The sequence below is a fragment of the Bos taurus genome, chromosome 19, assembly GCF_002263795.3.
Source record: "Bos taurus isolate L1 Dominette 01449 registration number 42190680 breed Hereford chromosome 19, ARS-UCD2.0, whole genome shotgun sequence".
NCBI lineage: Eukaryota > Metazoa > Chordata > Mammalia > Artiodactyla > Bovidae > Bos > Bos taurus.
In genome coordinates, this window is record NC_037346.1 from 37,366,324 (window position 1) to 37,392,649 (window position 26,326).

General features: G+C 44.6%; 2 protein-coding genes and 1 non-coding gene across 6 annotated transcripts in view; 1 reads left to right on the plus strand and 2 right to left on the minus strand.

Annotated features, from left to right (window-relative positions):
- The first annotated feature begins 9,819 nt into the window (after window positions 1-9,819).
- On the plus strand, window positions 9,820-24,905 carry LOC132343060 (uncharacterized). The gene is made up of 2 exons (XM_059878518.1): window positions 9,820-11,062; window positions 24,712-24,905. The coding sequence occupies exons 1-2, from the start codon at window positions 10,331-10,333 to the stop codon at window positions 24,718-24,720; spliced, it is 741 nt and encodes a 246-aa protein (XP_059734501.1). The 5' UTR covers window positions 9,820-10,330; the 3' UTR covers window positions 24,721-24,905.
- TRNAQ-UUG (transfer RNA glutamine (anticodon UUG)) lies at window positions 11,288-11,359 on the minus strand. Its single transcript has one exon. It is a non-coding gene; the product is annotated as a tRNA-Gln (tRNA).
- The window catches only part of B4GALNT2 (beta-1,4-N-acetyl-galactosaminyltransferase 2), a 79,211-nt gene continuing 74,011 nt past the window's right edge, over window positions 21,127-26,326 (minus strand). For all 4 annotated transcript variants that reach the window (XM_010816191.4, XM_010816190.4, XM_059878515.1 and 1 more), the window contains exon 11: window positions 21,127-26,027. In XM_010816191.4, coding sequence (XP_010814493.1) covers window positions 25,822-26,027 — 206 coding nt within the window. In that variant the 3' untranslated portion in view covers window positions 21,127-25,821. The remainder of the gene's footprint in view (window positions 26,028-26,326) is intronic.

Consider the following 26,326-nt stretch of genomic DNA (forward strand, 5'->3'; position numbering starts at 1 on the left):
ATTTCTACACAGCTGGTGGGCCAGGGCCTTGTCACTGGCCACTGGTTTCCGGTGGTCTAGTGGCCAGGATTTAGCGCTCTCACGGCCACTTCCTGACCTCATTCTCTGGCTGGGAGCTGAAACCCTGCTTCAGGCCACTGTGGGCCAAGGCCACCTGAGATCCAGAGGACAGGAAAGGCCTCAAAAGGGAGGTGGTGTTCGAAGCTGAGTCCTACAAGATTAAGTTGTAAAAGGGTGATATAAATCTGGCTGAAGGGACAGTATTAACAGAAGAAAAGATGAAGAAGAAAAGAACAAAGGTTTGAATGCAAACACTTATGAGGTCAGAGTTGTTGGAATGTCAAGGGAAAGGCCTAGACATTTAGGATCTGCTGCTAGAGAGGTGGAGTTGCAGGTGATCAGAGAGTCTTGTTTGTGATACTAAACCACCATATCTGCTGGGAGTGAATTGGTAATGTTTGCATTTAGAAGGGTTTTGACAAGGCTTTTGACAAGATTGAGTGGGCAAAGAGTAGAATCAGAGAGAGAATTAAGGAGATGATTGTGAGCTGCAGGGAGAAGTGGGTTGGGGCAGAGGCTGTAAGTCTAGAGGGGAAGGTGGGGTGAAGGGTTCTTTGGAAAATGAAGTTTTCAGATCTTGACATCTCATTAATTGATGGGCGAGGGACAGGAAGTGGTCAAGGATACCTACAAGTTTCTAGCTTCCGGGGTGAGAGAGAAGGATTGAAACCAAGTATTTGCAAAGAAACCTAACATAATACATTCATCTGATTCAGAGCTGCAAACTCCCTCAGCCCCTCCCCAGTGGGCCACAGTCCTGGGGCTTGTCCTGCTCCTACCGGTAAGCTCGTGGGCCACTGTTCAGAATTCAGGGTCTCCCAGGGACTGTCCACTCCTTTCCCAATTCCACAGTAACCCTGCTTCACCGTTCTGCAACCTCAATAATAAATGCAGCCACTCCAATACACTGCCCAAGAGCAGGAAAAGAAGAGAGGCGAGAAAGAGAAAATATCTAAATACAATACATCTTCTAATTTTTTTAAATGAAGAAGTGTTAATATTCCAGTAAGAAGGGGAAAACAGATGGGGCTACAGTCACATGGGTATAGAGCATCGACTATAGCCTCCTTCTTGGTTGGAGTTCTTGGTTCGGGGGGCTGGCTCCAACCTTCATTCCTCAGGACTCTGAACCCTTATTGAGGATCCAGGTAGAGCAGTGGTTTCTTCTGCTGGCCTGTGTTACCCAAAAAACCCAGTCCACCTCTTGGTCAAACTAAAAGACACAACTAAGCCAGAGAGCAGGAGAAGGATTTATTGCTTACAGCACAGTAAAAGAGAACACCAGGGATCTTTCCCAAAACAGAAATTGGAGAATTTTTAAACTAAGGATACATGCACATTCACGAAGTATCCACAAAAATCCAAGCCTGAGTTAACTGAAGTCACAAGGGTCAGAAAATGTCAACATCATCACCGCTTAGGTTCCAGTTGATCTGGTGGTTTGAGCGCTTCAGGCTAATTTTTACCAGTGAAACAGACCGGGAAATCTTTACAACTGATATATTATCTTTACTATGGTAACTTCTCTAGCCTGATAATAGCCATTTGTTGTTGCATTCTTCTGTTCCCTTAAAATATTTAATTCATGAGACCTGTCCAAAGGCAAGCATTGTGACAAGGTTTCGATCACAAAATAGCTCAGGCCAAAAACGACTTCTCTTATGTCAAGACAGCCATCCCTGGTTCTCTTTCTCTGGAGACTCCCTACCTATCTTCTTATACGTTTACTCAGGGCTCAGTGCCCCAGGGGTTCTCTTGATTCCACCTATACCCTTCTGACCCCCTAAGATATGGTGACAATCATAGGACCTCAAGATCAGTGATGGGCCCAACACCCTGACTCCCTTTTCTGTCTGTTTTCCTAGTGCCAGAGGAGCCTTCAGTGGCTGAGGGCAATCCCAGCTTTCACTTGAAAGGAATTAGTATTTTGTGCCCTGGTGGCAGCATTCCTTCCTTCATATTAGGAAGTTCAGCAGAGGAGAATTTGGTGTTCTGAGGGTGGGTCATAGAAGTAATCTGAGCCACCCCTCTCCAGTTCCATCCCACAGATTCCTGAGCCTTTTGGCTGAAAGGAAGCCCCTGATGGATGTTGTTACCGGTTCAGGTCAGAGCACATCCAGGAGCCCTCTTCACAGCCCGTCTTTGGAACATGATGACACCAAACCGGGCCTTCACCAGAACAGTCCTCACTCTGTGAGCCCACCAGCATCCCGATGATGGACACGTGATGAGACCAGCAAAACCCTAGGGACCTTTGCTTCACTGAAATAGAGGAAGAGGGCAGTGAAAAAGCCAAGCAGGGTGGGTCAGAGGTGTAAGGACTCCAAGCAGAGATGAAATCACTGAAATTCTGATGACCCTGAGGAGTAAAACCATGCCAAGCCAGGAAAAGGGGCAGGAGGGATGCCCTTGAACTCCTGGTTTCCGGGTCAGCTAACATCAAGCTGAATGATTCCCAAGTTTCAAATTCTCTATCATCTTTCTTCCACACGGCACATTCACCAGGGGCTCCCAGAATGGGATTCCCAGGCATCAGAAGGAGGAGAGGGGAAGAGGGGACAGATGACTAGTTCATTCCGGACTCAGCTCCTAGGATTGCCTGCAGCTTGAAATCCTACCTAGTGGATCAGGCAGCTTCACCTCGACCCGCACCCCGCCCACCGCCCCCGCTGCCCGAAATGCTCTCTTCTGCACCTCACTCCTGCACCCCTAGGGAGTGGAGTGGGGGTGGTGTCTTATCTGCTTGGCATGTTGGGGCCTCAGGCAGAGGGCAATTACCCAATCTGGATCTCAGGTCCTCTGGGAAAGTTAGTCAAAGCCCCTGCTGCCTCCTACCACTTCCCCACCTGAACCTAAGACCTGGAAACTAGACCAGCTTTGTGGGTGTATTATTCCACCTGAGCCCTCACACAGGGCCTCCTGCTTAGGAAGGCCCTTGCTTGGTTTAACACTCTGCTGCCTCTATCTCGAAATTCTTAATCTTTGACTGCAGGTCCTATACTTTCATTCTGTATTGGACCCACAGATTATGTGTCCGGTTCTGTGTGGGGAGACAGAGGCCTCCGCCTAGTGGAGAAGGCAGGACGGGTATCCAGGAGCAAGGTTTAAAGTGGGGTTTAAAATAGCGTCGAAATGCTAGTGTTCCTGGCCCTCCTCCACCAGTTCTGAGGGTTAGAAGCCGGGGGCGGGCCGGTAGTGGAGGCGACTCTGCGGGAGCTTCTCAGCGTCCCCTTGGCCCCTCTGAATTTTCTCTATCAGACCACGGAAATGGGTGAAGTGGATGACGTCACCTGCAGCATCAGAGCTGAGGACACAAACCAGAGAGGCCAAGAGAGGACAGAAAGGCCTAGAAGAGCTGCAGACTCTGCCCACTCCCCCATGCTGTCTAATCAGATGCAAATTATTAAAGAGTCTACCTTCTACCTCCTTCACACATTCCTGTGTTTATCTCTTTGCTCCAACAGCCTTGCACAGAGCTCCCCTCACCCTGTGCCCCCCGCCCCCACCCCTTGGCTGCTGTGTTTCTCTGTGGCTGCCTTGCTTACCTCCTGTAAAACCAAGCCAAGACTTGTGGGTTTAGCGCCAAGGCCCGTCGTCCCACACCACAGGGTTGGGGAGGAGGGCCCTGCTTACCCTTGAGGCCTCAGCTCTCCCCACTGCTCCCCCGACCTGTCCCCAGGGCTCCATCAGTGGAGCTTTTCTTAATTCCTCCACCAGCTCATGCTGTGCTTGAGATACTGTCTGTATCCAGCTAATTCAGATAGTCTGCTTTCCCATAATCTCTCCTTTATGACTGAATGAATAAGTCATTCAAAATTAGGTGGTTCATGGAATCCCCTCCAGCAGTTATGAAACAGGAGGGGAGGGGCCAGGGTACAACCTTTGAAAGAATGACATAGCCCAGGGGCACAACATAAATTAATTAGAACCAAATGGGTCCAAGATGGCAGACAAGTCAACTTGACTAGACCTTGATCCTCAGTATATGCTCATTGTAACACAGCAGCAAGCTAAAAGACACACCCAGAGGCACCATGACAGTTCCAAGGTCGACTATCAAAGACCAAAAAGCGGGCAGTGGCCCAACCCCTGGAAATCCCCGCCCCTTCCCCAAAGTAACTGGAATAATTCTTCCACTCATTAGCCTATGAAACGGAGAAGGCAATGGCACCCCACTCCAGTACTCTTGCCTGGAAAATCCCATGGACAGAGGAGCCTGGTGGGCCACAGTCCATGGGGTTGCTAAGAGTCAGACACGACTGAGCGACTTCACTTTCACTTCTCACTTTTCTGCACTGGAGAAAGAAATGGCAACCCACTCCTGTGTTCTTGCCTGGAGAATCCCAGGGACGGGGGAGCCTGGTGGGCTGCCGTTTATGGGGTCGCACAGAGTCGGACACGACTGAAGCGACTTAGCAGCAGCAGCAGCAGCAGCCTATGAAATTACCCAGCTCATAAAAGCTAATCACACCACATTTCAGGGCTACCGCACTCACCCTCTGTGATGGCCCACACTCTGTCTGTGGCGTGTGTTTCTCTCTGAATAAAATCCACTTCTTACCTATCAGTTTGTCTCTCACTGAATTCTTTCTGCAATAATATACAAAGAACCTGAACCTCAGTAAGTCCAGACACCAAGTGAGTGATTCTAATGAAAAAAATCACAGGTTCAAGTCCCAAGCAGGGTTTCGAGTGGATTTGAGTCCTGGCCTCCTCAGTTTGAGTGTCAGACTAGGTTTTGGCTAGGTTCCAGTACTGGCACATGGGTTGAAGTCCCCATCTGAGGTGAATGGTTTCAGTTAGGACTTTGTGCTCCCACTGCAGGGGCACGCGTTCCCTCCCTGGTAGGGGAACTAACATCCCACGTGCCATGCGGCACAAGCAAAGAAGACAAGAAAATCAGGTAGTGCAGGATTTGAGAGGTGTAAAAGGCATGCTATGAACAATCCCTCCCTCTTTTTCTCTTAGACTCCTTCCTGGAGAAACCAATGTTACCCACTTATCAAGTGTGCTCTTAGAGATCTTTTATGCATATACAAGCAACACATATAAACCTTCTCCCCCTTTCTACACAAACGGTAGCACTTATATACTGTTCTGAGCTTTGGTCTGGATTTCTCTGTTTTTAACCTTACCTAGATGGGTTTCATTTACTTTTGTGTCCACATGTACCCCCGAGCCTATAATCTTTCATTTTACTCTCATTTATTTTATATTTTTATTTTTTAAATTTTATTTATTTCGCTGTGCCAGGTCTTAGTTGTGGCATGCAGGATCTTTGATCTTTAGTTGTGGCATGGGATCTAGTTCCCTGACCAGGGATCGAACCCAGGCCCCATGCACTGGGAGCAGGGAGTCTTAGCCAATGGACGACCAGCAAAGTCCCTCATTTTATGCTTTTACTCTTCCATTTATTAGTCAAGTTTCAAGCTCCTTGAGGGCAGGTGTCAAGTCTTTGACTTTTTTGTTTTCCAGCACCTAGAACATAGTAGGTGCTGGAAGGCACCTACTATGGGCCAGGCATTGTGTGTTAAATACACACTATGTCGTGTACAAATGAATAAACAAGATAATGGACAGCCCTTGGCATCTAGCATAAGGAATAGGCCGGCCTAGGCACAGACCTGCTTTCCCTGGAGGTCCTGAAGTTCCGCTGGTCCCTCTGCTGGTCACTCCAGGAAAGGACATCCTGTAGGCAATACGTTCCAGACAATGCGAACCTTAGGGGCCCTTCACAGGAATAAAACCAGGGGGAAGGGCTCCTTAGACTGTTGGAGAGGCGGAGAGAGAAGTTCTCCCCTCAGATATTGGGACTGGAAAGGGAAGGAAATGTGGGGCAGGGGGTGGGGCTGTCCCAGCAAAGCTGAGCTAGTAGGGAAAGGAAGAGGGGATGGTGGTGGGTTCAGAACCATTAGTGAGTAGTTGTGATATCAATTTAGTAGATTGTGATCAGCTTAAAAAAATAAATAAAAACCATAGAAAATATCAGAGTGTACTTTTACATGGAATAAAGGTAAATATTGTTTCTCAAACTTCTATTTCAGCTTTGTGTATGTGTGAACTGGTTGGCAATATAAAACACCTTACTGAGGATCTTGGTAGAAACAAAAAATGGTGAAGGTCACCAAAGAAATGATGAGATGGGTCCTGGTGAGTAAGTCCTGAGCAGGCGCAAGGATTCACAGCAGAATCAAACCTTAGGGTGGAAGGCAGGGCACCTCTGTTTCAGTGCAGCATCTTCCTACACCCCTGAGACAAAGACCTTGCGCTCCCTGACTCCGGCTTCCAGGCACCAAAAGCTCAAAAGTTCTCAAGCCTGTTCCACTGACGGACAGCTCAGATTGTTAGAAAGTTCTTCCCATTTGCCCCTTTAACTTCCACCTGTGAGTGCTCATTCTCTCTGCCTCTGTTACAACCAAGACTAGGAATAACTAGGCAAATAAACTGACAACCAACAAGTGTCCTCTAAGTTTTATTTTCCTTCCCATATGAGCATTTTTTCTTTTCTCAAGAGTCTGAGTTTTTATTATTCTGGTTATCTTTCTAGCAGTTATCGTTACTGAATCTATCATGGATGGGACACAGAGAAAAGGACTTTTTGCTTACAATTTTACTAACTCTCACAGCACTGCTAGGTAAAAGGCACTGTTATTATCCTTTTACCGATGAGGCACAGAATATTGTTTCCAGCTTTATTAAGATATAATTGAAATATAACAATGTATAAGTTTTAGGTGTACAACAGTAATGATTTTATATATTATATACTGCCAGATGATTATCACAATAATTTTAGTTAACACATTTATCACCTCACATAGTTACAATTTCAGAGCATTTCAACTTCTTACCCAAATGCAGTCACCCAGTTAGTGGCAGGATGAAATTTATCAGTGCTTTTGTGTGATCCCTAGAATCGAACCTGATCCTCTGAATATGGTTCAGATGGCTCAGAACAGAGAGAGGAGGTTTATCCTGACTCCCTCTCTGTGGACAAACTTTGATCTCAGATTCCTCATCTATGACCAGGGTAGAAACATGTCTCCAGGCAGGGACTTTTTGACTTTTTGGTTTATGGTCTTGTTTTTTATTTTATTGAAGTATAGTTGATTTACAGTGTTAATTTCTGCTGTATAGCAAAGTGATTTAGTTACACACATATATACTAATGCATTCTTTTTCATATTCTTTTCCACTACGGTTTATCACAGGATACATTTTTTAAAATGATTTTATTTCTCTTTGGCTGTGCTTCCTTGCTGCCCAGGCTTTTCTCTAGGTGCTGCAAGAGGGAGCTACTCTCTAGCTGCACTGTGTGGGCTTCTCATTGTGGTGGCTTCTCTTGTTGAGGTGGCGTGTGGTTTTGACAGTTGCTGTTCTGGAGCTCTAGGGTTAAAGGCTCAACAGCTGTGCCACACGGGCTTAGTTGCTCCACTCAGGCATGTGGGATCTTCCCAGACCAGGGATCAAACCCATATCTCCTGCATTGGCAGGATTCTTTACCACTGAGCCACCAGGGAAGCCCCCATCAAAGGATATTGAATATAGGTCCCTGTGCTATACAGTAGGACCTTGTTGTTTATCACTTTTTGGCTTTTTAAATTGAGCAATATAACACAGGTTCAGAATAGTGCAACATCATGTGCATTTTAACAAAAATCTGTAGAACAATTTATGTAACTTCCACTCAAGGACAAAGAATACAATAGTATCAGTATCCCTGGAAGACTGCTGGTGGCCCCCTTCCAACCACAGCCCTCTCTCTTCCCCGAAATATTCCATACCCTCACTTACATGTGAATTACTTCTTTGCTTTGCTGGATAATTTTACTATTTAAGTTTGCAGCTCTAGACAATAAAAAAGTTTTTCCTGTTTAGAAATTTTAAACAAATGGAATAATTTATTATTTATCCTTTCCTACCTATCTTCTTTTGTTCAACATGTTTTGAAAAAATTATTCATCCATTTTGTTGCATGGAGTTGTCCATTTGTTTTGTTGGTGTGTGATATCCCATTGTGTGGCCTTACTGCAAATTATTCATCCATTCTACTGTAGGTGGACATTTGAGCTCCAATTTTGGCTATTAGGTTGACAAAAACACTCTTACACATGTCTCTGAGTGCACAGAAGCAAACATTTCTGTGGCTATATGTTGTTGTTGTTCAGTCACTAAGTGGTGTATGACTCTTTGTTACCCCATGGACTGCACGCTAGACTTCCATGTCCTTCACTATCTCCTGGAGTTTGCTCAAACTCATGTCCACTGAGTTGATGATGCCATCCAACCATCTTATCCTCTGTTGTCCTGACACCTTCTCCTCCTGCCCTCAATCTTTCCTGGCATCAGGGTCTTTTCCAATAATTTGGCTCTTTGCATCAGGTGGCCAAAGTATTGGAGCTTCAGCTTCAGCATCAATCTTTCCAATGAACCCCTGAAGGGTTGATTTCCTTTAGGATTGACTGGTTTGATCCCTCTGCTATCCAAGGGACTCTCAAGAGTCTTCTCCAGCACCACGATTTGAAAGCATCAATTCTTCCATGTTCAGCCTTCTTTATAATCCAACTCTCACATCCATACATGACTACAGGAAAAACCATAGCTTTGACTATACAGACCTTTGGAGGCAAAGTGATGTCTGCATTTTATTACGCTGTCTTGGAGTAAATACACTGTCTAGGGCTTCCCTGATGGCACAGATGGTAAAGAATCCACCTGCAGTTTTGGAGACCTGAGTTCAAAGCACGGGTTGGGAAGATCCCCTGGAGAAGGGAACGGCTCCCCATTCTAGTATTCTTGCCTGGAGAATTCCATGAACAGAAGACCCTGCAAGGCTAGAGTCCATGGGGTCACAAAGAGTTGGACACGACTGAGAGACCTTCACTTCTTTCAGGAGTAGAATCGGGCTTCCCGGGTGGCACTAATGATAAAGAACTTGCCTGCCAATGCAGGAGACGTAAGAGACTCAGGTTTGATTCCTGGGTTGGGAAGATCCCCTGGGGTAACACATGCCAGTATCCTTACCTGAAGAATCTCACAGACTGAGGAGCCCCCTGAGGTGGCTACAGTCCATAGGGTCACAAAGAATCAGACACGACTGACGCGACCGAACACACACACACAAGAGTAAAATTGCCAGATTATAGGGTATGATACCTTCAACTTCTCACCAACTTACACTCCTCTGAGAATTCACCGTATTCCATAATCTTGGTAACATTCAGCATGTGCTGTATGCTTAGTCACTCAGTCATGTCCGACTTCAGGCAAGAACACTGGAGTGGGTTGCCACAGCCCTCCTCCAGGGCATCTTCCCAACCCAGTGATCGAACTCTGGTCTCCCGCATTGCACGCAGCGGATTCTTTGCCATCTGAGCCACCAGGGAAACCCAACATTCAGCATTGTCAATCTGGTAAGTGTGTAATACTATCTCACTGGGCTTTTAATTTGCATTTTCTTGATTGATGCGTTGCATCTTCTCCTGTGTATCGGTTAATTTGTATTTCCCTTTTTTTTTTTTTAAATGAAGTGCCAGTTCAAGTCTTTTGTAATTTTCCATTAGGTTTCTTTTTTCTTATTGAATTTTAAGAGTTTTTAATATACTGTACATACAAATTGTCAGTTATGCATTACAAATATATTTTCCTTTTCTATGGCTTAATTTTTCACTTCCTTATTGGGATCTTTTGATAACATAGAATATCATATTAATATGGTGATATATATCAAGCTTTTAGAATCTTTTGTGTCTTAAGACTTTCTCTACCCTGAGGTCATGAAGATATGCCCCTGCGTTGTATTCCAAAACTTTATTGCTTTTTTTTCCACATTAAAGTCTATAATTCATCTAGAATGTATTGCTGTGTTATTGTAAACTGGGAGGAATTTGATTTCATATTTTTCTATATGGACACTCAATGATCCCAGAATAATTTACTGAAAAAAAGGCCCTTTTCCCACTGCTCTGTTGTACTATATTTATCATAAATCACCAAGTATGTGTGCATCTGTATCTGGGCTCTCTATTCTGTTCTACTCGTCTGTCTTTCTCTGCTCTAGTACCACACTGTCTTAATTCCTACAGTTTAAGAGTTGATAATAAACTTTGATAGTGCAGGTCCTCCCACATGTCATGCCTAGGTATTTTTGAAGCTGGGATCGCCCATACACACAAATCCATTCAAATGTTTAAGCAGTGTGTGGGGTGGGTTGGGGAGGAGGGGTGCTCAGGATGAGAGAAGGGAAGAGCAGAGCGAGTATTCTGTTTCCATGGCATTCTCCCAAGGCGCGGGACCACATAATCACAGTGCCAGTCACCCTGTAGGGAGATCACAGGTGCGTCAGCGGGCTCCCTCGTCACTTATTTCCGAGAGACAGACAGCTCTTAAAACCCAGATACCAACCCAGAAGACAACACTCCATTCCCTTCTTTTCGCGGCTATCCCAGAGGTACAACCTTTCCTGCAAATCACGTGCGCGTGCTCAGCACCCAAATACCGACCCTGGGCAAATTCGCCAAAAGAGATTCGCTCAGCCTTGTGGGTGAATCCCACGGAGATCCCTATAGTCTGCTTGCGAGAGAAAGCCCATCGATACGACGAGAAAGCGCTAGCAGATAGCCCGACCGGCCGAAACGGACTGAAGAACGGATTCCTTGACTTAGGGATTTTTTTTTTTTTTTTTTTTTTCCGACTAAAAGACACAAACAACCTCGAAGTCCACTCCCTCTGTGGCGGACAATCCAGACACATTTCAGTATCTGACCGACTTCCGGGCGGAGCGATCCCCAAACGCACGCCGGTTATTCCCTCACCTCGGCTCGCTTGGCCATTTGGTTCCCAGCTATCAGAGCAGACTGTTGGGCACGTTAGCCAATGGGAAGAAGGATTCCAGGCAGCTTGCGCGGGCAGGGGGCGTCTCCCAGACCCGAAGCCTGCTGCTGTTCCCCGCCGGAAGCAGGATGCTGGAAACCCTCCGGGCGCCTTTGGCAGCCCCTGCGAGGTAAAGTCCCACTCCGAGTCCCACAGACACGCTTACTTTTCCGCCCGGGCTCTTGCGCATGCGTGCGGCAACCTTCGGGCCGACCCTGAAATGGAAGCATCCTGAGAAAGACCGAGGGAGCCTAAACCGCGGTCCGATAGGTCACTGGGGAGAAGCCTCAGCACGAGATATCCACTACCGCCGGAGGCCTCCAAAATAGGAATTATAGAACCAAAAGGTTTGGAGAGGTCCCACCGAGATTTGAACTCGGATCGCTGGATTCAAAGTCCAGAGTGCTAACCATTACACCATGGGACCTGCTGGCTGCTTTAGGCGGCCGGCAGTCTTCTCAAGCCACATAGCGGGCGCGGGAAGCTGCCTTTGGAAAGCAGTAGTAGATGCCCAGTGTCCGCCGGCGCTGAAGTGTGGGCTCTGGGCCCCGAGCCGCAGGAGCGGGCCAAAGCGGAGCGGCGAGGATTTCTGCATCCCCGGCGTCCCATACATTCCCGGTCCCGGGGTGTCATTTCTTGTCGCCTCTCTCTCTGCTCTCCCCCATGGGTCCTCACCGAGTTTGGGGAAGCACGGAGTGCGGCAGGCTGGCGGGATCGGTCTTAGCAGTGCTGGACCGGAGAGGGCCGGCTCTGACCTCCAGTTCACGAGCAGGAGGCTCGGCCCTCCCATCCTGGGCTTCTTATTGTTTATTTATTTACACAAAGGGTGCTCTGGATAGGTTATCTTGGCGGAGCCCGGAGGGAAGCCTACTGGCACGTGGGGCGAATGCGGTTCAAGGCCCTGGTGTCCCGAGCGCGAATCGCTGCCAGGAAGTGCGCCCCACCTGATTCCTTGGCGTTCCACGTGGCTAGAGCGCCAAGAAATTAGCACAGAAAGTCTCACTTCCATTTCCCTCTCCTGCTACTTGGTGGATGGTTCCGTCTAACAAAATTAGAAGCAGATCAGTGAAAGACAGTCGATTTTGGACTTTCTCATAAGTTTTAGTTAAGGTGTAAATGGATAATGTCTCTTAAGGTCGATCTGGCGACAGATAATTTTATAGGCCATTTGCTCAGCAGTTTCACTTTTGGAACTTTATCCTTAGAGACTACTAGGATGAGTGCCAGTTGGTCAAGACTTTTCTCAGCTGTGTGGTTTATAATAGTAAAGAATAAAAATAAATGTCCATCGTGTGAAAATTGATTTAAATAAATATTGACAATATCTATACAATACATACTGTGCAAGAATTTAGGGGGAAATTATTGTATTGGCATGAAAAGATACACTGTCCTAAACAAAACAAAACAAAAATCTACTTACCAATTAGTGTGTATAATAAAATCTCTCTTACACACAAACAGAAAAGCTGAATGCATACAGATACAATGAATATTTGCCCTGGGCCATATGATTTCTTGAGGGATTCAACACTGTATGGGACTGGGTGACAGCAGAGCTGTGTGACATTCTCACTCTCCAGGCTCCTGGCTGCCAGAGTGAAAGTGTGTGTCCTTACCTGTCCCGCGAGTGTGTGTTCCTCGGTTCTTTGTCTTGTCACAGCGAAGATTTGGAGTGACAGACATTAACGTGTCACCGCTCTCAGGTCTTGGATAGACCGTGTTATAGCTCTCAGGTCTCAAATGGACCTTGTTATAGCTCTTAGACAAATCAGTGTTACAGCTCTATTTTATTTAGAAGATAGCAGGAAAATCCATCTTCGAGGCGTGAGGGCACGTCAATCCAAAGACACGAGGAGAAGAGCGCCCCAGTATTTGGGGTGGGAAAGAGAGAGAGAGAGCGCGCGCGAGCTAGCTAGCTTTGGCTCTTTTTTTTTTTTTTTTTTTATGCATATAGACTATATAACTTTATTATGAAGCTATTTTCAAAGTTCATCTTAAGAATTGAATTTGTTAGGTCCAGAAGACTAGTTAATGGCAAGTAACTGACTATCCCCCCCACCTGCCCACCCATCTGTGCATTTGTTAATGGACTTTTACAGAGTTCTGTGAGTATTGTGCTGAACCCCATGGCGACTAAGTTACAGCCCTGCTCTCGTGGTGGCTCCATATCCGTTCTCTCAGATTTTTTTTTCTTATTTTATTTTACTTTTTAACTTTACAATATTGTATTGGTTTTGCCATATATCAACATGAATCCGCCACAGGTATACACGTGTTCCCCATCCTGAACCCTCCTCCCTCCTCCCTCCCCGTACCATCCCTCTGGGTCATCCCAGTGCACCAGCCCCAAGCATCCAGTATCATGCATCGAACCTGGACTGGCGACTCCTTTCATATATGATATTATACATGTTTCAATGCCATTCTCCCAAATCATCCCACCCTTTCCCTCTCCCACAGAGTCCAAAAGACTGTTCTATACATCAGTGTCTCTTTTGCTGTCTCGTATACAGGGTTATTGTTACCATCTTTCTAAATTCCATATATATGCGTTAGTATACTGTATTGGTGTTTTTCTTTCTGGCTTACTTCACCCTGTATAATAGGCTCCAGTTTCATCCACCTCATTAGAACTGATTCAAATGTATTCTTTTTAATTGCTGAGTAATATTCCATTGTGTATAAGTGGCACAGCTTTCTTATCCATTCATCTGCTGATGGGTATCTAGGTTACTTCCATGTCCTGTCTATTGTAAACAGTACTGCAGTGAACATTGGGGTACACGTGTCTCTTTCAATTCTGGTTTCCTCAGTGTGTATGCCCAGCAGTGGGATTGCTGGGTCATAAGGCAGTTCTATTTCCAGTTTTTTAAGGAATCTCCACACTGTTCTCCATAGTGGCTGTACTAGTTTGCATTCCCACCAACAGTGTAAGAGGGTTCCCTTTTCTCCACATCCTCTCCAGCATTTATTGCTTGTAGACTTTTGGATCGCAGCCATTCTGACTGGCATGAAATGGTACCTCATAGTGGTTTTGATTTGCATTTCTCTGATAATGAGTGATGTTGAGCATCTTTTCATGTGTTTGTTAGCCATCTGTATGTCTCCTTTGGAGAAATGTCTATTTAGTTCTTTGGCCCATTTTTTGATTGGGTCATTTATTTTTCTGGAATTGAGCTGTAGGAGTTGCTTATATATTTTTGAGATTGGTTGTTTGTCAGTTGCTTCATTTGCTATTATTTTCTCCCATTCTGAAGGCTGTCTTTTCACCTTGCTTATAGTTTCCTTTGTTGTGCAGAAGCTTTTAAGTTTAATTAGGTCCCATTTGTTTATTTTTGCTCCTCTTTTTATATGTTTATCTCTCCCTCGGTCTGTCCTATGTAAAATGGGCCAGCCAGGAGTGTTGTTTGTTTTACCTGAGGTCCTCACTCCGGTCCTCAGACCTTCTTTTGTTCTATTTTCGCTGGCTTTTCCCTTCCTTGTCTTTTAGCCACCGCCATTTTGGACTCCTTTTCCCTATTCTATCTACCTAACATACCCTAGCCAATTGGACTTAGAATCCAGAAGCAGGAACATTTTAGAACTTAGCTGGCTGCTGGTGGTGGCTGTGACGCCGAGTCTCAGAGGCAGTGATGGCAGCCATGCCATGTCCCCTGGCAGCAGATGCGGCACCCCTAGTAGGTTGTCCAGGATCCTGACCTTGGCAGGTTCCTGGCTACCTAGATTCCCTTCATTCTTGCCCATCTTTCTGAGTTTGCTTTCCCTCTGTTGTTATGAACTATGTAAGATCCTCCTAATAAGCCACTTTTCTATGTAACGTACCTAGAGTCCTTTTCTGTTACATATAGTGAAGAACCTGCTTAGTCCAAATCCAAAAAGGTCTGTTGATGACAGTTATCTCTTGGGAATAAATTTATGAAGGCCTTTTCTTTTTCTTGTATATTGTTAGAAGAAACATTAACGATTTTCCTTTTTGAAGAAATAACCAAATTTCCCTTGAGTTTCTATGGTGAGATAAGGGTTATCCCTTTCTCGAGGCTGGAGTGACGTAATGTCAACTTGACTTAACATCAAATGACTTGGGCAGCTCTGGACCTCAGCCTTCCCATTCTAGTTTTTTCTTGCAAGGGTTCAGTACAGGCTAAAGTGCATTGCAATTAATTTTTCAAAAGCTACTGCAGAAACTATTAAAGGGTGATGATTATATCCTTTGAAAGTATACGTGTAGTTCCTCTCTCCAGTGTGAAGGAGGAGGATTGACTGCCTTCCTATTCCCACTTCTCCCTACTCTACTCCCTAGTTCTTCCTTTGCAATTCCCCCCACTTTCTTTCTCAGGTTGAACAAAACCTTAACAGCCCTACTTTCTCATTTCCCAAGGGATGTGAAAGAATCATCTCGCTTACAACTTTTCTCATGACTCATTGGAATTATAAGAAATTGTGTTCTGTGGCTCAGTCTCTCCCATCTTCCCTCCCTATCCTCCTTGGTCGGGCTATGAATTCCTTGGGACTTGGCTTATCTTTGAGCATGGCTAATGCCTTAACAGACATGTTCTCTGAACCCCATTAGAGGGCACAGGGGAACTTAGGAAGAAGAAACAACAATCTAGTTTTGTGTTCAGAGACCCTTTAGCATCATACATACAAACACACTATATATTTTTTTATATATATTTTTAATATATATATTATACACTTTAAAATATATATTATATATATATATATATATATATATATATATATATAACAGAGACAACATATAATCTCCCTGCCCCAGTATAACTAGTTTCTTTTAACCCACGGTGTGTGACATCCTAAAGATGGCATCTCATGACATCTTTGAGGATAGACTTTCAAGCCTCCACAAGGTGGCTCCTGAGCTAGGGGAGTTCAGGGGTCTGCCGGAGGTGGGGTTAGCGTAGCTTCAGCTGTGGCACCTGTGACTGAGGGCAGGCTGTACCCCAGAAAGTACAATGAGGCCAGGGTTTAAGAAAACAGGGGTGAAGTCCAGGATTAGGAACTTTAAAGATATTCTCCCATTTCTTATGAGCCTGTAAACGAACAGACCATGGAGTAGGGACGATAATGCTTTGAGTAGTCAAGGTGGAAAGTATTCATATTCACTCTCAAGGCTACGTTCAGTCCGTTTCCCGTAACCATGTTAGGATGCTCACAGTTAACTGGGATAGAATGAGCCTTTCTCTTTTTCCTGGCCGCCCAGGATAAGTGAGATCTGCCACAAGTCACTATCTTGCCTTGTGAACCCTGATTATGCTAGGGAAGCCACCAGTGTCAACTTGTGCAGGGTGACCTGCCCTGAGCCTCCACTGGCCACATCCCAACCCCTGCTGTCCAGCCTCCTGCTCTGAGCCTGGCATTCCCCAGGCTCTGATGAGGAAATCTGAGCTACATCATTTTTTTGGCTGCCCTGGGTCTTCACTGATGCATGTTGGCTTTCTCTAGTTGCAGCAAGTGGGGGCTACTCTCTGGGTGTGGTGTGCGGACTTCTTTTTGTGGTGGCATTTGTTGCTCTAGGGCACGCGGGCTTCCGTAGTTGTGGTTCCCTGGCTCCAGAGTACAAGCGCAATAGTTGTGGTATGTGGGCTTAGTCACTCTGTGGCTTGTGGGATCTTCCCAGATCAGGGATCAAATACATGTGTCCTGCTTTGGAAGGTGGATTCTTCACCACTGAGCCACCAGGGAAGTCCTCCATCTCACTTTTTAAAAATCATTGTATTGAGATATTATTTATGTTAAGAAAAATGCACATACCTTAACTGAAGAAATCAATTATTTTTTTACAAATGTATACATTTATATGATCACCGACTGGATCAAGATATAGGGCATTTCCATCACTCCAGAAAGTTCTCTGATCCTTTTTTCCAGTCTTTACTGAAATCACTACTGTGGTTTCTATTACCAGAAATTAGTTTTGCCTATTATTATTGTATACATATACTGTTTTGAGTATCTTTTGTGCCTGGCTTCCCTGGTGGCTCAGATAGTAAAGAATCTGCCTGCAACGCAGGAGACCAGGGTTCAATCCCTGGGTTGGGAAGACCCTGGAGAAGGAAATGGCAACCCACTCCAGTATTCTTGCCTGGAGAATCCCATGGACAGGGGAACCTGGCAGGCTATAGTCCATGGGGTCACAGAGTCAGACATGACTGTGCAGCTGCCACTTCGCTTCACTTTTGCTAAAGATTTTTTCAAGATTCATGCATGTCATTTTATTTACTAGCAGTATGTTTTTCATTGCTGAGTAGTCCATTCTATGAATGGACCACAGTTTGTTCATTCATTTTTCAGTTGATGGACAGTTGGGTTGTTACCAGTTTGAACCTAATGTATCTGGATCCTTTGTCAAATATTTATACTGAAGATATTTTCTTCCAGTCTATGGCTTGTCTTTCTACATTCTTAATAGTGTCTTTTTGGGAATTCCCTGGTGGTCCGGTGGTTAAGACTCCACCTTTTCACTGATGAATGCCTGGGTTTGATCCCTGGTCGAGGAACTAAGTATCCCACAAGCCACACAACCAAGGAAAAATAGTGTCTTTTGTTTAGCAGAAGGTTTTAATTTCAATCAAGTCGAAATGATTCTTTTTATTAGTACCTGTGTTCTTGCATGCAGAGATCAGGGATATTTCCAAGCACATGTGATAGAGGGGCTTGTGCAGTTATACACTCTACTCAATTACATAATGAAAACTTTGATATCTTGGTAAAACTTAAAGAGGTTTGAGGGATATAGGTTTTATATAGTAGACTTGTCTGAAGCTGGAACAGGGAGGCTGAAGGACAGAAAGGTGGCTGAAGCATCCGGGCAAAGGATTAAGAAAAAGAGCTGTATATAGACAAGAACACTGTGAAGGTCATTAGGTGTAGGTTTGAGCAGAAAAACTGGGGTAGACAGCAGCGACTTCCTTGGAAGCTGATCCTGAAATTGTTGCTGGGGTCTGGAACACAGACTATGGGCCTAGCAAGACTGTAGGATATCAATAATGGCAAATGGTAGGAAAAAACCAGGATGTTGGCATGTGTTTCATGCCGTCTTCATGATGGTCCTATGAGACAGAGGAGTTTTAGGCTGATGCAGCCTGTTTTAAAGCAGGTGTCCTATGGCTTTGCTAAGAGTGGCTTGCAATCCAAGTTTACTGGATGTCCTATAATGTGGAGCCTTCAGGACTAGAAAAGCTGAAATCTCCCACCCAAGAGAAAGCACCAGCAGAGACAGAAGACTTAGCAGGAGACCAACTGGAGCAAAAGCCTAGCCTATTACACTGCAATGCTTTAAACATTTTCTACCCACGAAGAAGAAAAACCTGGGGGCAAAGAGATTATAGACGGTCTCTCTGTACCTTAGATGACAACATCACGGCAAAGGCCACGTGTGGAGACCTGTGGTTACCAGAATGGATTTCCTAGTCTCCAAGACTATGTCTAGACAAGATGTCTGGACTGAAATAAAAGAAAGAATTGCCAATGAAATCTCACTGGCAATCAAGTTTCCTTAAACATCTGACTGATAACAGCTAGTGTGTTTTAGCTCCTGCGGCCAATCCTGGGCTTGTGAAGAGCACTAGCAGGAAGTAGGCAGTTATGGCTGTGGAGGCCCCAGAAAGGTCACCCTGCCCAATGCCCACTCAGATGGGGAACAGGAAGGTAATGGCCAAGGTGGCTCCTCTTAGAAGAACCTAGATTGTCCTGGGTGGTGCTAGATGGGCTAAGCAAGGCGCCCCCTCCACTGCCAGGGCTTGGAATCCCTAACACCTATTCCTGTCAGTGACAGGAAACCTGTGGTCTGCTCCACCTCTGGGCTTCAAACTATATATGAGACAGTTTAAGACAGTTTGGGTCAAGTTTCTGGTACATGCAGACAAATGCATTCTCATAGATACCCTTTATAGTGGCTTGTATATATTGTTGGTCAGTCGATAATCAAAAAAACAGTTGGGGAGATACCTTCCTGAGTCAGGGAGAGTATCCAAAAGGAGGCAAACCCCAGTCCCATTTCTACTTCAGTCACATGAAATGGACAGACCTCATATATGCAAGAAAAAGGCCACTAACCCAGTAGCCAACAGGATTCCTTTCTGAAACTCAACAGAAATTTTCCTTTCCAGAGCTGGGGAGTGGGACTAAGCAGAGGGGAAACGGACTGGACCTGCGCTGCCCCTAGAAAGTGAAAGTGAAGTCGCTCAGTCGTGTCCGACTCTTTGCGACTCCAGAGCTCCCCCTGGAGGCCCACACAATTATTTGCACCAATTTGTCCCTGGGCTTGGCAGGTGGCGCTAGTGGTAAAGAACCCACCTGCCACTGAATGAGACCTAAGAGACACAGGTTCAGTCCCTGGGTCAGGAAGATCCCCTGGAGGAGGACATGGCAACCCACTCTAGTATTCTTGACTGGAGAATCCCATGGATAGAGGAGCTACAGTCCACAGGGTCGCAAAGCATCAGATACGACTGAAACAACTTAGCACGTGAGCATCTCCATCAGTCCAGGAATTTGTAGTTTAGCAGGAAGTAGCAGAGGCCCTTCACTGTCCTGAAAGGATACCTTTGTTATTGGTTTGATCCAGGCTGCTCTTGGATCAAATTGTGTCTGAAATTTAAGACTGGAGGGAGGCCCATACAGGGGTTATTCTCTATGACCTGATTTTTGCTTCCAAACTTCCCAAAAGAGAAAACATTTTATTTATGCCTGTTTTGAAAACACACATACACAGAATACTTGTATTATTTAGAACACTTTGCTTGTGAGTCACAGGAATCAACTCAAATTAAGAAAAAAAGGAGAATTATAAGGATATAGTGTTTCACAAAACCCCAGGGCAGGACCATAGCCAGACCTCAGGAAAGAACCAGAAGGCTGCCAGAAGTCTCTCATTTCAGCTTCTCTTTGTGCTTATGTTGAATTCCTTTTCTCATTGCAGACTAGCCTTTTCTGCTCCCCAGTCCGAATAGCGTATGGGAGCACTCCGCTGTCCAGCCACCCACTTGATGGTTTCAGATCCAATTCACATTCCAAGAGAGACAATTGGCTTGGGTAGTGGTTCAGCTCCTCTTGGTCCAATATAGTAAGACCGTGATGTGGAGTCACACACTCTCTGGGAATTTGATCTATTCCTAGAGAAATTTTCTTGGAGAACCGGCTCATGGTTTAAGCAAACATCCTCCATTTGAAGAACTCCTCTTGGAGTCTTGGCTGGAGTAGACAGTTCCAGATCTTGGGAGCAGGGAAGATTTTCCTGGAACCTACTGATGGTAACTGCCACACATCACAACAGTCCCTGCTGGAGGATGTTGAAAGATGCTACAGTTGCCATGACCTCCATCTCCCTGTATCAAGAATGCAAGAGACCTACCTGGTGGTCCATTGGTTAAGACTCCATGCTTCCACTACAGGGGACAAAGTTTTGATCCCTGATCAGGGAACTAAGACCCCACATGCCATGCTGCAAGCAATTCATGAGGAAGACAGACTTTTTTTGGGTGGGGGTGGGGAATCAGGCCTGGGACAAATTAAATATGTCTCAATATTTAAATATTTAATGTATATTTTAATTATTTTTATACATATAAAAGCTGTAATAACTGAAGCTAGCAAACTGTTAAAGTAAATGTTTCCCAGATAGCTCAGTTGGTAAAGAATCTGCCTGCAATGCAGGAGACCCTGGCTCAATTCCTGGGTCAAGAAGATCTGCTGGAGAAGGGATAGGATACCCACTCCAGTATTCTTGTCTTCCCTTGTGGCTCAGCTGGTAAAGAATCTGCCTGCATTGTGGGAGACCTGGGTTTGATCCCTGGGTTGGGAAGATCTCATGGAGAAGGGAAAAGCATAACTCCAGTATTCTGGCCTGGAGAATTTCATGGACTGTATAGTCCATGGGGTTGCAAAGAGTCAGACGTGACTGAGTGACTTTCACTATCCTCTTACCTTGACAAATTTATCTTTAAAAGGCAAAATCCTAAATATTGTAAAGCTGTGGTTTTTATAGTTAGATTTAAGTTTTGAAAACTTAGGTATGATACAGCTAGAACCACATGTATAAAAATTAAAGATTAATAAAAATTGCTTACTATTTTTAAATGTTCTTAAGCCACACATGCAATTGTGAACAGCACACTAATTTTCTAGTACTTTTGTAACCATGCATTGAAAGGCAAGAAAATACACACTAGGTAGTGAGCGAGACTTTATTGTTATTTATTTTGAGAGGAAGAATTTGACAAATTTAAAAATGTGTCTTTTTCTTTTACCTAAGCACTTTGCTGCTCAAATCATACCTACATTTCAAAGCACTGTCCACAGACTTTCAGTGCATTTGGATGCAACTGTCTTTTGTTTTGAGAACACAGGGCAAGAGGAATAGAGAAGCATCTCTCTGGGGCCTGGACAGTGTCTAGTCTCAGAGGAGATATTTAGGGAAACAGGTTATGCTGTCCTGGTGCTGAGCACTAGATCCTGAGTGACAGAGATGCTCATCCTGAGTAAACACATGTGCTTGTTCTTTTCCTTCAGTTTTATTGAGATATAACTGACCAACACCACTGTATTAAGTTGAAGAAAGCAGGGAAAACCACTAGGCCATTCAGGTATGACCCAAATCAAATTTCTTACAATTATACAGTGGAAGTGACAAATAGATTCAAGGAATTAGATCTGATAGACAGATTGCATGAAGAACTATGGACGGAGGTTCATAACATCATACAGAAGGTGGTGATCAAAACCATCCCCAAGAAAAAGAAACACAAAAAGGCAAAACAGTTGTCTGAGGAGGGCTTATGCATAGCTGAGAAAAGAAGAGAAATAAAAGGCAAAGGAGAAAAAGATATCCATCTGAATGCAGAGTTCCAAGGAATAGCAAAGAGATAAGAAAGCCTTCCTCAGTGAACAACGCAAAGAAATACAGGAAAACAATAGAATGGGAAAGACTAGAGATCTCTTCAAGAAAATTAGAGATACCAAGAGAACATTTCATGCAAAGATGGGCACAATAAAGGACAGAAATGATATGGACCTAACAGAACCAGAAGATAATAAAAAGAGGTGGCAAGAATACACAGAGGAACTATACAAGTTCATTAAGATCTCTTCAGATCAGATCAGTCGCTCAGTCGTGTCTGACTCTTTGCGACCCCATGAATCGCAACACACCACCTCCCTGTCCATCACCAACTCCCGGAGTTCACTCAGACTCATGTCCATCGAGTCAGTGATGCCATCCAGCCATCTCATCCTCTGTCGTCCCCTTCTCCTTCTGCCCCCAATCCCTCCCAGCATCAGGGTCTTTTCCAATGAGTCAACTCTTCGCATGAGGTGGCCAAAGTACTGGAGTTTCAGCCTTAGCATCATTCCTTCCAAAGAAATCCCAGGGCTGCCGGATAACCACGATAGAATGATCACGCACCTAGAACCAGACATCTTGGAGTGTGAAGTCAAGTGGGCTTTAGGAAGCATCACTATGATCAAAGCTAGTGGAGGTGATGGAATTCTACCTGAGCTATCTCAAATCCTAAAAGATGCTGTTAAAGTGTTGCACTCAACATGCCAGCAAATTTGGAAAACTCAGCAGTGGCTACAGGATTGGAAAAGGTCAGTTTTCATGCCAACCTCAAAGAAGGACAATGCCAAAGAATGTTCAAACTACTTCACAATTGCCCTCAGTTCACATATTAATAAGGTATTGCTCAAAATCCTTCAAGCTAGGCTTCAGCAGTCTGTGAACACAGAACTTCCAGATGTACAAGCTGGATTTAGAAAAGGCAAAGGAACCAGAGATCAAATTACCAAAATCCACTGAATCACAGAAAAAGCAAGAGAACTCTAGCAAAGTATCTACTTCTGTTTCATTGACTACACTAAAGCCTTTGTGTGGATCACAGCAAACTGTGGAAGATTCTTATAGAGATGGGAATACCAGACCAACTTACCTGCCTCCTGAGAAACCTGTATGCAGGACAAGAAGCAACAATTAGAACCGGACATGGAACAACGTACTGGTTCCAAATTGGGAAAGGATTATGTGAAGGCTGTATATTGTCACCCTGCTTACTTAACTTACATGCAGAGTACATCATGCAAAATGCCAGGCTGGATGAAGCATAAGCTGAAATCCAGGTTTCCAAGAGAAATATCAATAACCTCAGATAGGCAGATGACACCACCCTTATGGCAGAAAGTAAAGAGGAACTAAAGAGACTCTTGATGAAAGTGAGAGGAGAGTGAAAAAGCTGGCTTAAAACTCAACAGTGAAAAACTAAGATCATGGCATCTGGTCCCATCACTTCATGGCAAACAGAAGGGGAAACAATGGAAACAATGACAGACTTTGTTTTCTTGGGCTCCAAAATTACTGCAGACGGTGAGAGAGCCATGAAATTAGACACTTGCTCCTTGGAAGAAAAGCTAAGACAAACACAATCAGGCATATTAAAAAGCAGAGACATTACTTTGCTGACAAAGATCCACATAATCAAAGCTATGGTTTTTCGTCTAGTCATGTATGGATGTGAGAGTTGGACCATAAAGAAGGCTGAGTGCTGAAGAATTAATGCTTTTGAATTGTAGTGCTGGAGAAGACTCTTGAGAGTCCCTTGGACTGCAAGGAGACCAAAACAATCAATCCTAAAGGAAATCGACCTTGAACATTCATTGAAGGACTGATGCCGAAGCTGAAGCTCCAGTACTTTGGCCACCTGATACTTGGCTCCAAAGAGCCAAGTCATTGGAAAAGACCTGATTCTGGAAAAGATTGTAGGCAGGAGGAGAAGGGGACAACAGAGGATGAGATGATTGGATGGCATCACCAACCCAATGGACATGAATTTGTGCAAACTCCAGGAGATAGTAAGGGACTGGGAAGCCTGGTGTGCTGCAGTTTATGGGGTGGCAAGGAGTCGGACACAACTGAGTGACTGAACAAAAACATCAACTACAACTGTTTAAGTTTAAAATGTAGAGCATAATGACTGGACTCCCATATATCATGAAATGATTATCACCAGAAGTGTAGTGAATATCTACCTTTTCATATAGATACAAAATTAAAGAAATAGAAAAATAATGTTTTTTCTTGTGATGAGAACTCTTAGGATTTACTCTCTTAACCATTTTCATATATAACACACAGCCGCGTTACTTATATTTCTCATGCTGTACACTACAGCCCTCGTACTTATTTATCTGATAACTGGAAGTCTATACCTTCTGACCACCTTCATCCAATTTTCCCTTCCTCTACCAACCTGCCTCTGGTAACCACAAATCTGATCTCTTCGTGAGTTTGTTTGGTTTTTAAAATAAATACATGTGTCTGTGATATGCAGAGTTCTCTAAAGCACAGGCAGGGGCTCATCTTGCCTGTGTCTAAGGACAGTACTGAATAGACCAAGCCAACATCGTCTCCCTTTATAGCTATGGTATTATACACAAAATACATATATTATTGTACTAAATGGTTATGCACATTAGTTAAAGTTATAAAACTTTTGCAACAGAATCATTATGACATATACAATGGAATGAGGTATGTGCTTTATTTGTGTTCAGGAGAACAAAAAAAATGATGGCCAGTCTGTATCCATATCTGAGAAATACTGAATTGACGTTAAGTCAATTTCTTCACAGCAGGACTTCTCAGAGCCTTGAATATACTAATATGAATTGTGATTGTCAAAGAGGGAGATAGAGCATGCAGTATTTTTAAAAATTATTTGAGAACCAAAACGTTTTTCATGAATTAACATCTCACACATTTTTCAGAGATTTTGAACTACCGTGGCTGTCTTCAGTAGGAAAGAGTGGAAACAAAAAGGCAGCGCAGCAGTGGGAGAATCCACTGACTCCCAAGGTGACAGAGAAAACCCGCGTCATCACCATGGCTCCATTCTGCAGACAATGGCAGTCTTGAGTAGTAAGCAACTGGAATTTAGTGGCTTGGCCACAGCGCTTACAAAGTACAAGGTCCAAGTTCAATCCCAAGCATTCTGGAATGTGTCTTTATGGTAAGTATCTAATGCCAGGGAAAGCTTTATTCCAGCAGTGAGTGGACTACCCAGTGATCTCTGCCCTCCACTTTCCTGGATCCCATCCATGTGCTGGACTGCAGGTAAGCTGACTCCACAGAGCCCTCCTCACCTGCATGGGCCCTTGTAAGTTCTCCCCACTCTGATCCTCTGAGCCTGGCTGCCCAATGCTACTAGTGGAATGAACTGAACCAGACTGCCACTTCCTCAAGGTAAGGACTCTGGGTTATTCACATTATTTGAGTCCACAAAGTATGACCAAATAAAAATTTGTGGATGACAGTTGACGCTAGAGATGATCTGTGATGTAATACCCACCAAATAACCCTCAAGGACCCAGAAGGATACCAATCCTTTTGATCCTTTTGATCAAGGATACCAATCCATCATGTGCTCTTTTGCATGAGATAATGTGATTCAAAAGCTGGACACGACTTATTGCCTAAACCACCACCACCACCATTATATGTACAGTTCAGTTCAGTTCAGTCACTCAGTTGTGTCCAACTCTTTGCGAGCCCACGAACCGCAGCACACCAGGCCTCCCAGTCCATCACCGACTTCCACAGTTTACCCAAACTCATGTCCATTGAGTTGGTGGTGCCATCTAACCATCTCATCCTCTGTCGTCCCCTTCTCTTCCTGCCTTCAATCTTTCCCAGCATTGGGGCCTTTTCAAACGAGTCAGCTCTTCACATCAGGTGTGTACAGTGATTCACAAATGGTAAGACATCAAACAATAATTATTATTAATATAGTTGCCATTGTTCTGATCAGTGATTGGTCCATTTCTAATGACCTACAGTAACTGAGCCAGACCTAGCACTTTGCCGAAGTCCAGGCATCTTTATGTGGCACATTGGAGGTGGTTCTTGAAGTAGTGGAGAGCTAGCTTGAACTGGATCTTATCATTGGTGTTGGCCCGGTATATGCGGTAGGTCTTCTCCAGGGCTGCCAGCTCTGGGTCCTCCACTGGAGAATGCGGCTGGTGACCTATAATCACATCTGAGCAGGACCCCACGAGCAGACTCCCGAGCCCATCAATAAAGAACTCTGCCAAGAGAGGGGAAGCATGAGAAGGAAATATGACCTTCAAGCCACAGACCCAGGGCCCTATTGCAGCTCCAGAAGGAGAGTCAGGGGACACAGTTTACACCCTTGGGGTGGTTCCACCCATGTGGAGCCATCTGCCCAGACTAATGAGTTGGAAGGACAGACAGTGATATGGATAGAAAGACACAGATTAGCTTCCAACTGGACGGAGCTGTGGACTCCAGGACTGAGGGCAGTTTAAGCCAGGAAGTTCACTAGCTGCAGTTACAGAGGAAAGGAAGTCTGGAAATGCAGTGCAG

Bases quoted from the DNA above. Each gene is read 5' to 3' on its own strand.
- LOC132343060 (XM_059878518.1), top strand. From the start codon at position 10,331: ATGGCATTCTCCCAAGGCGCGGGACCACATAATCACAGTGCCAGTCAC.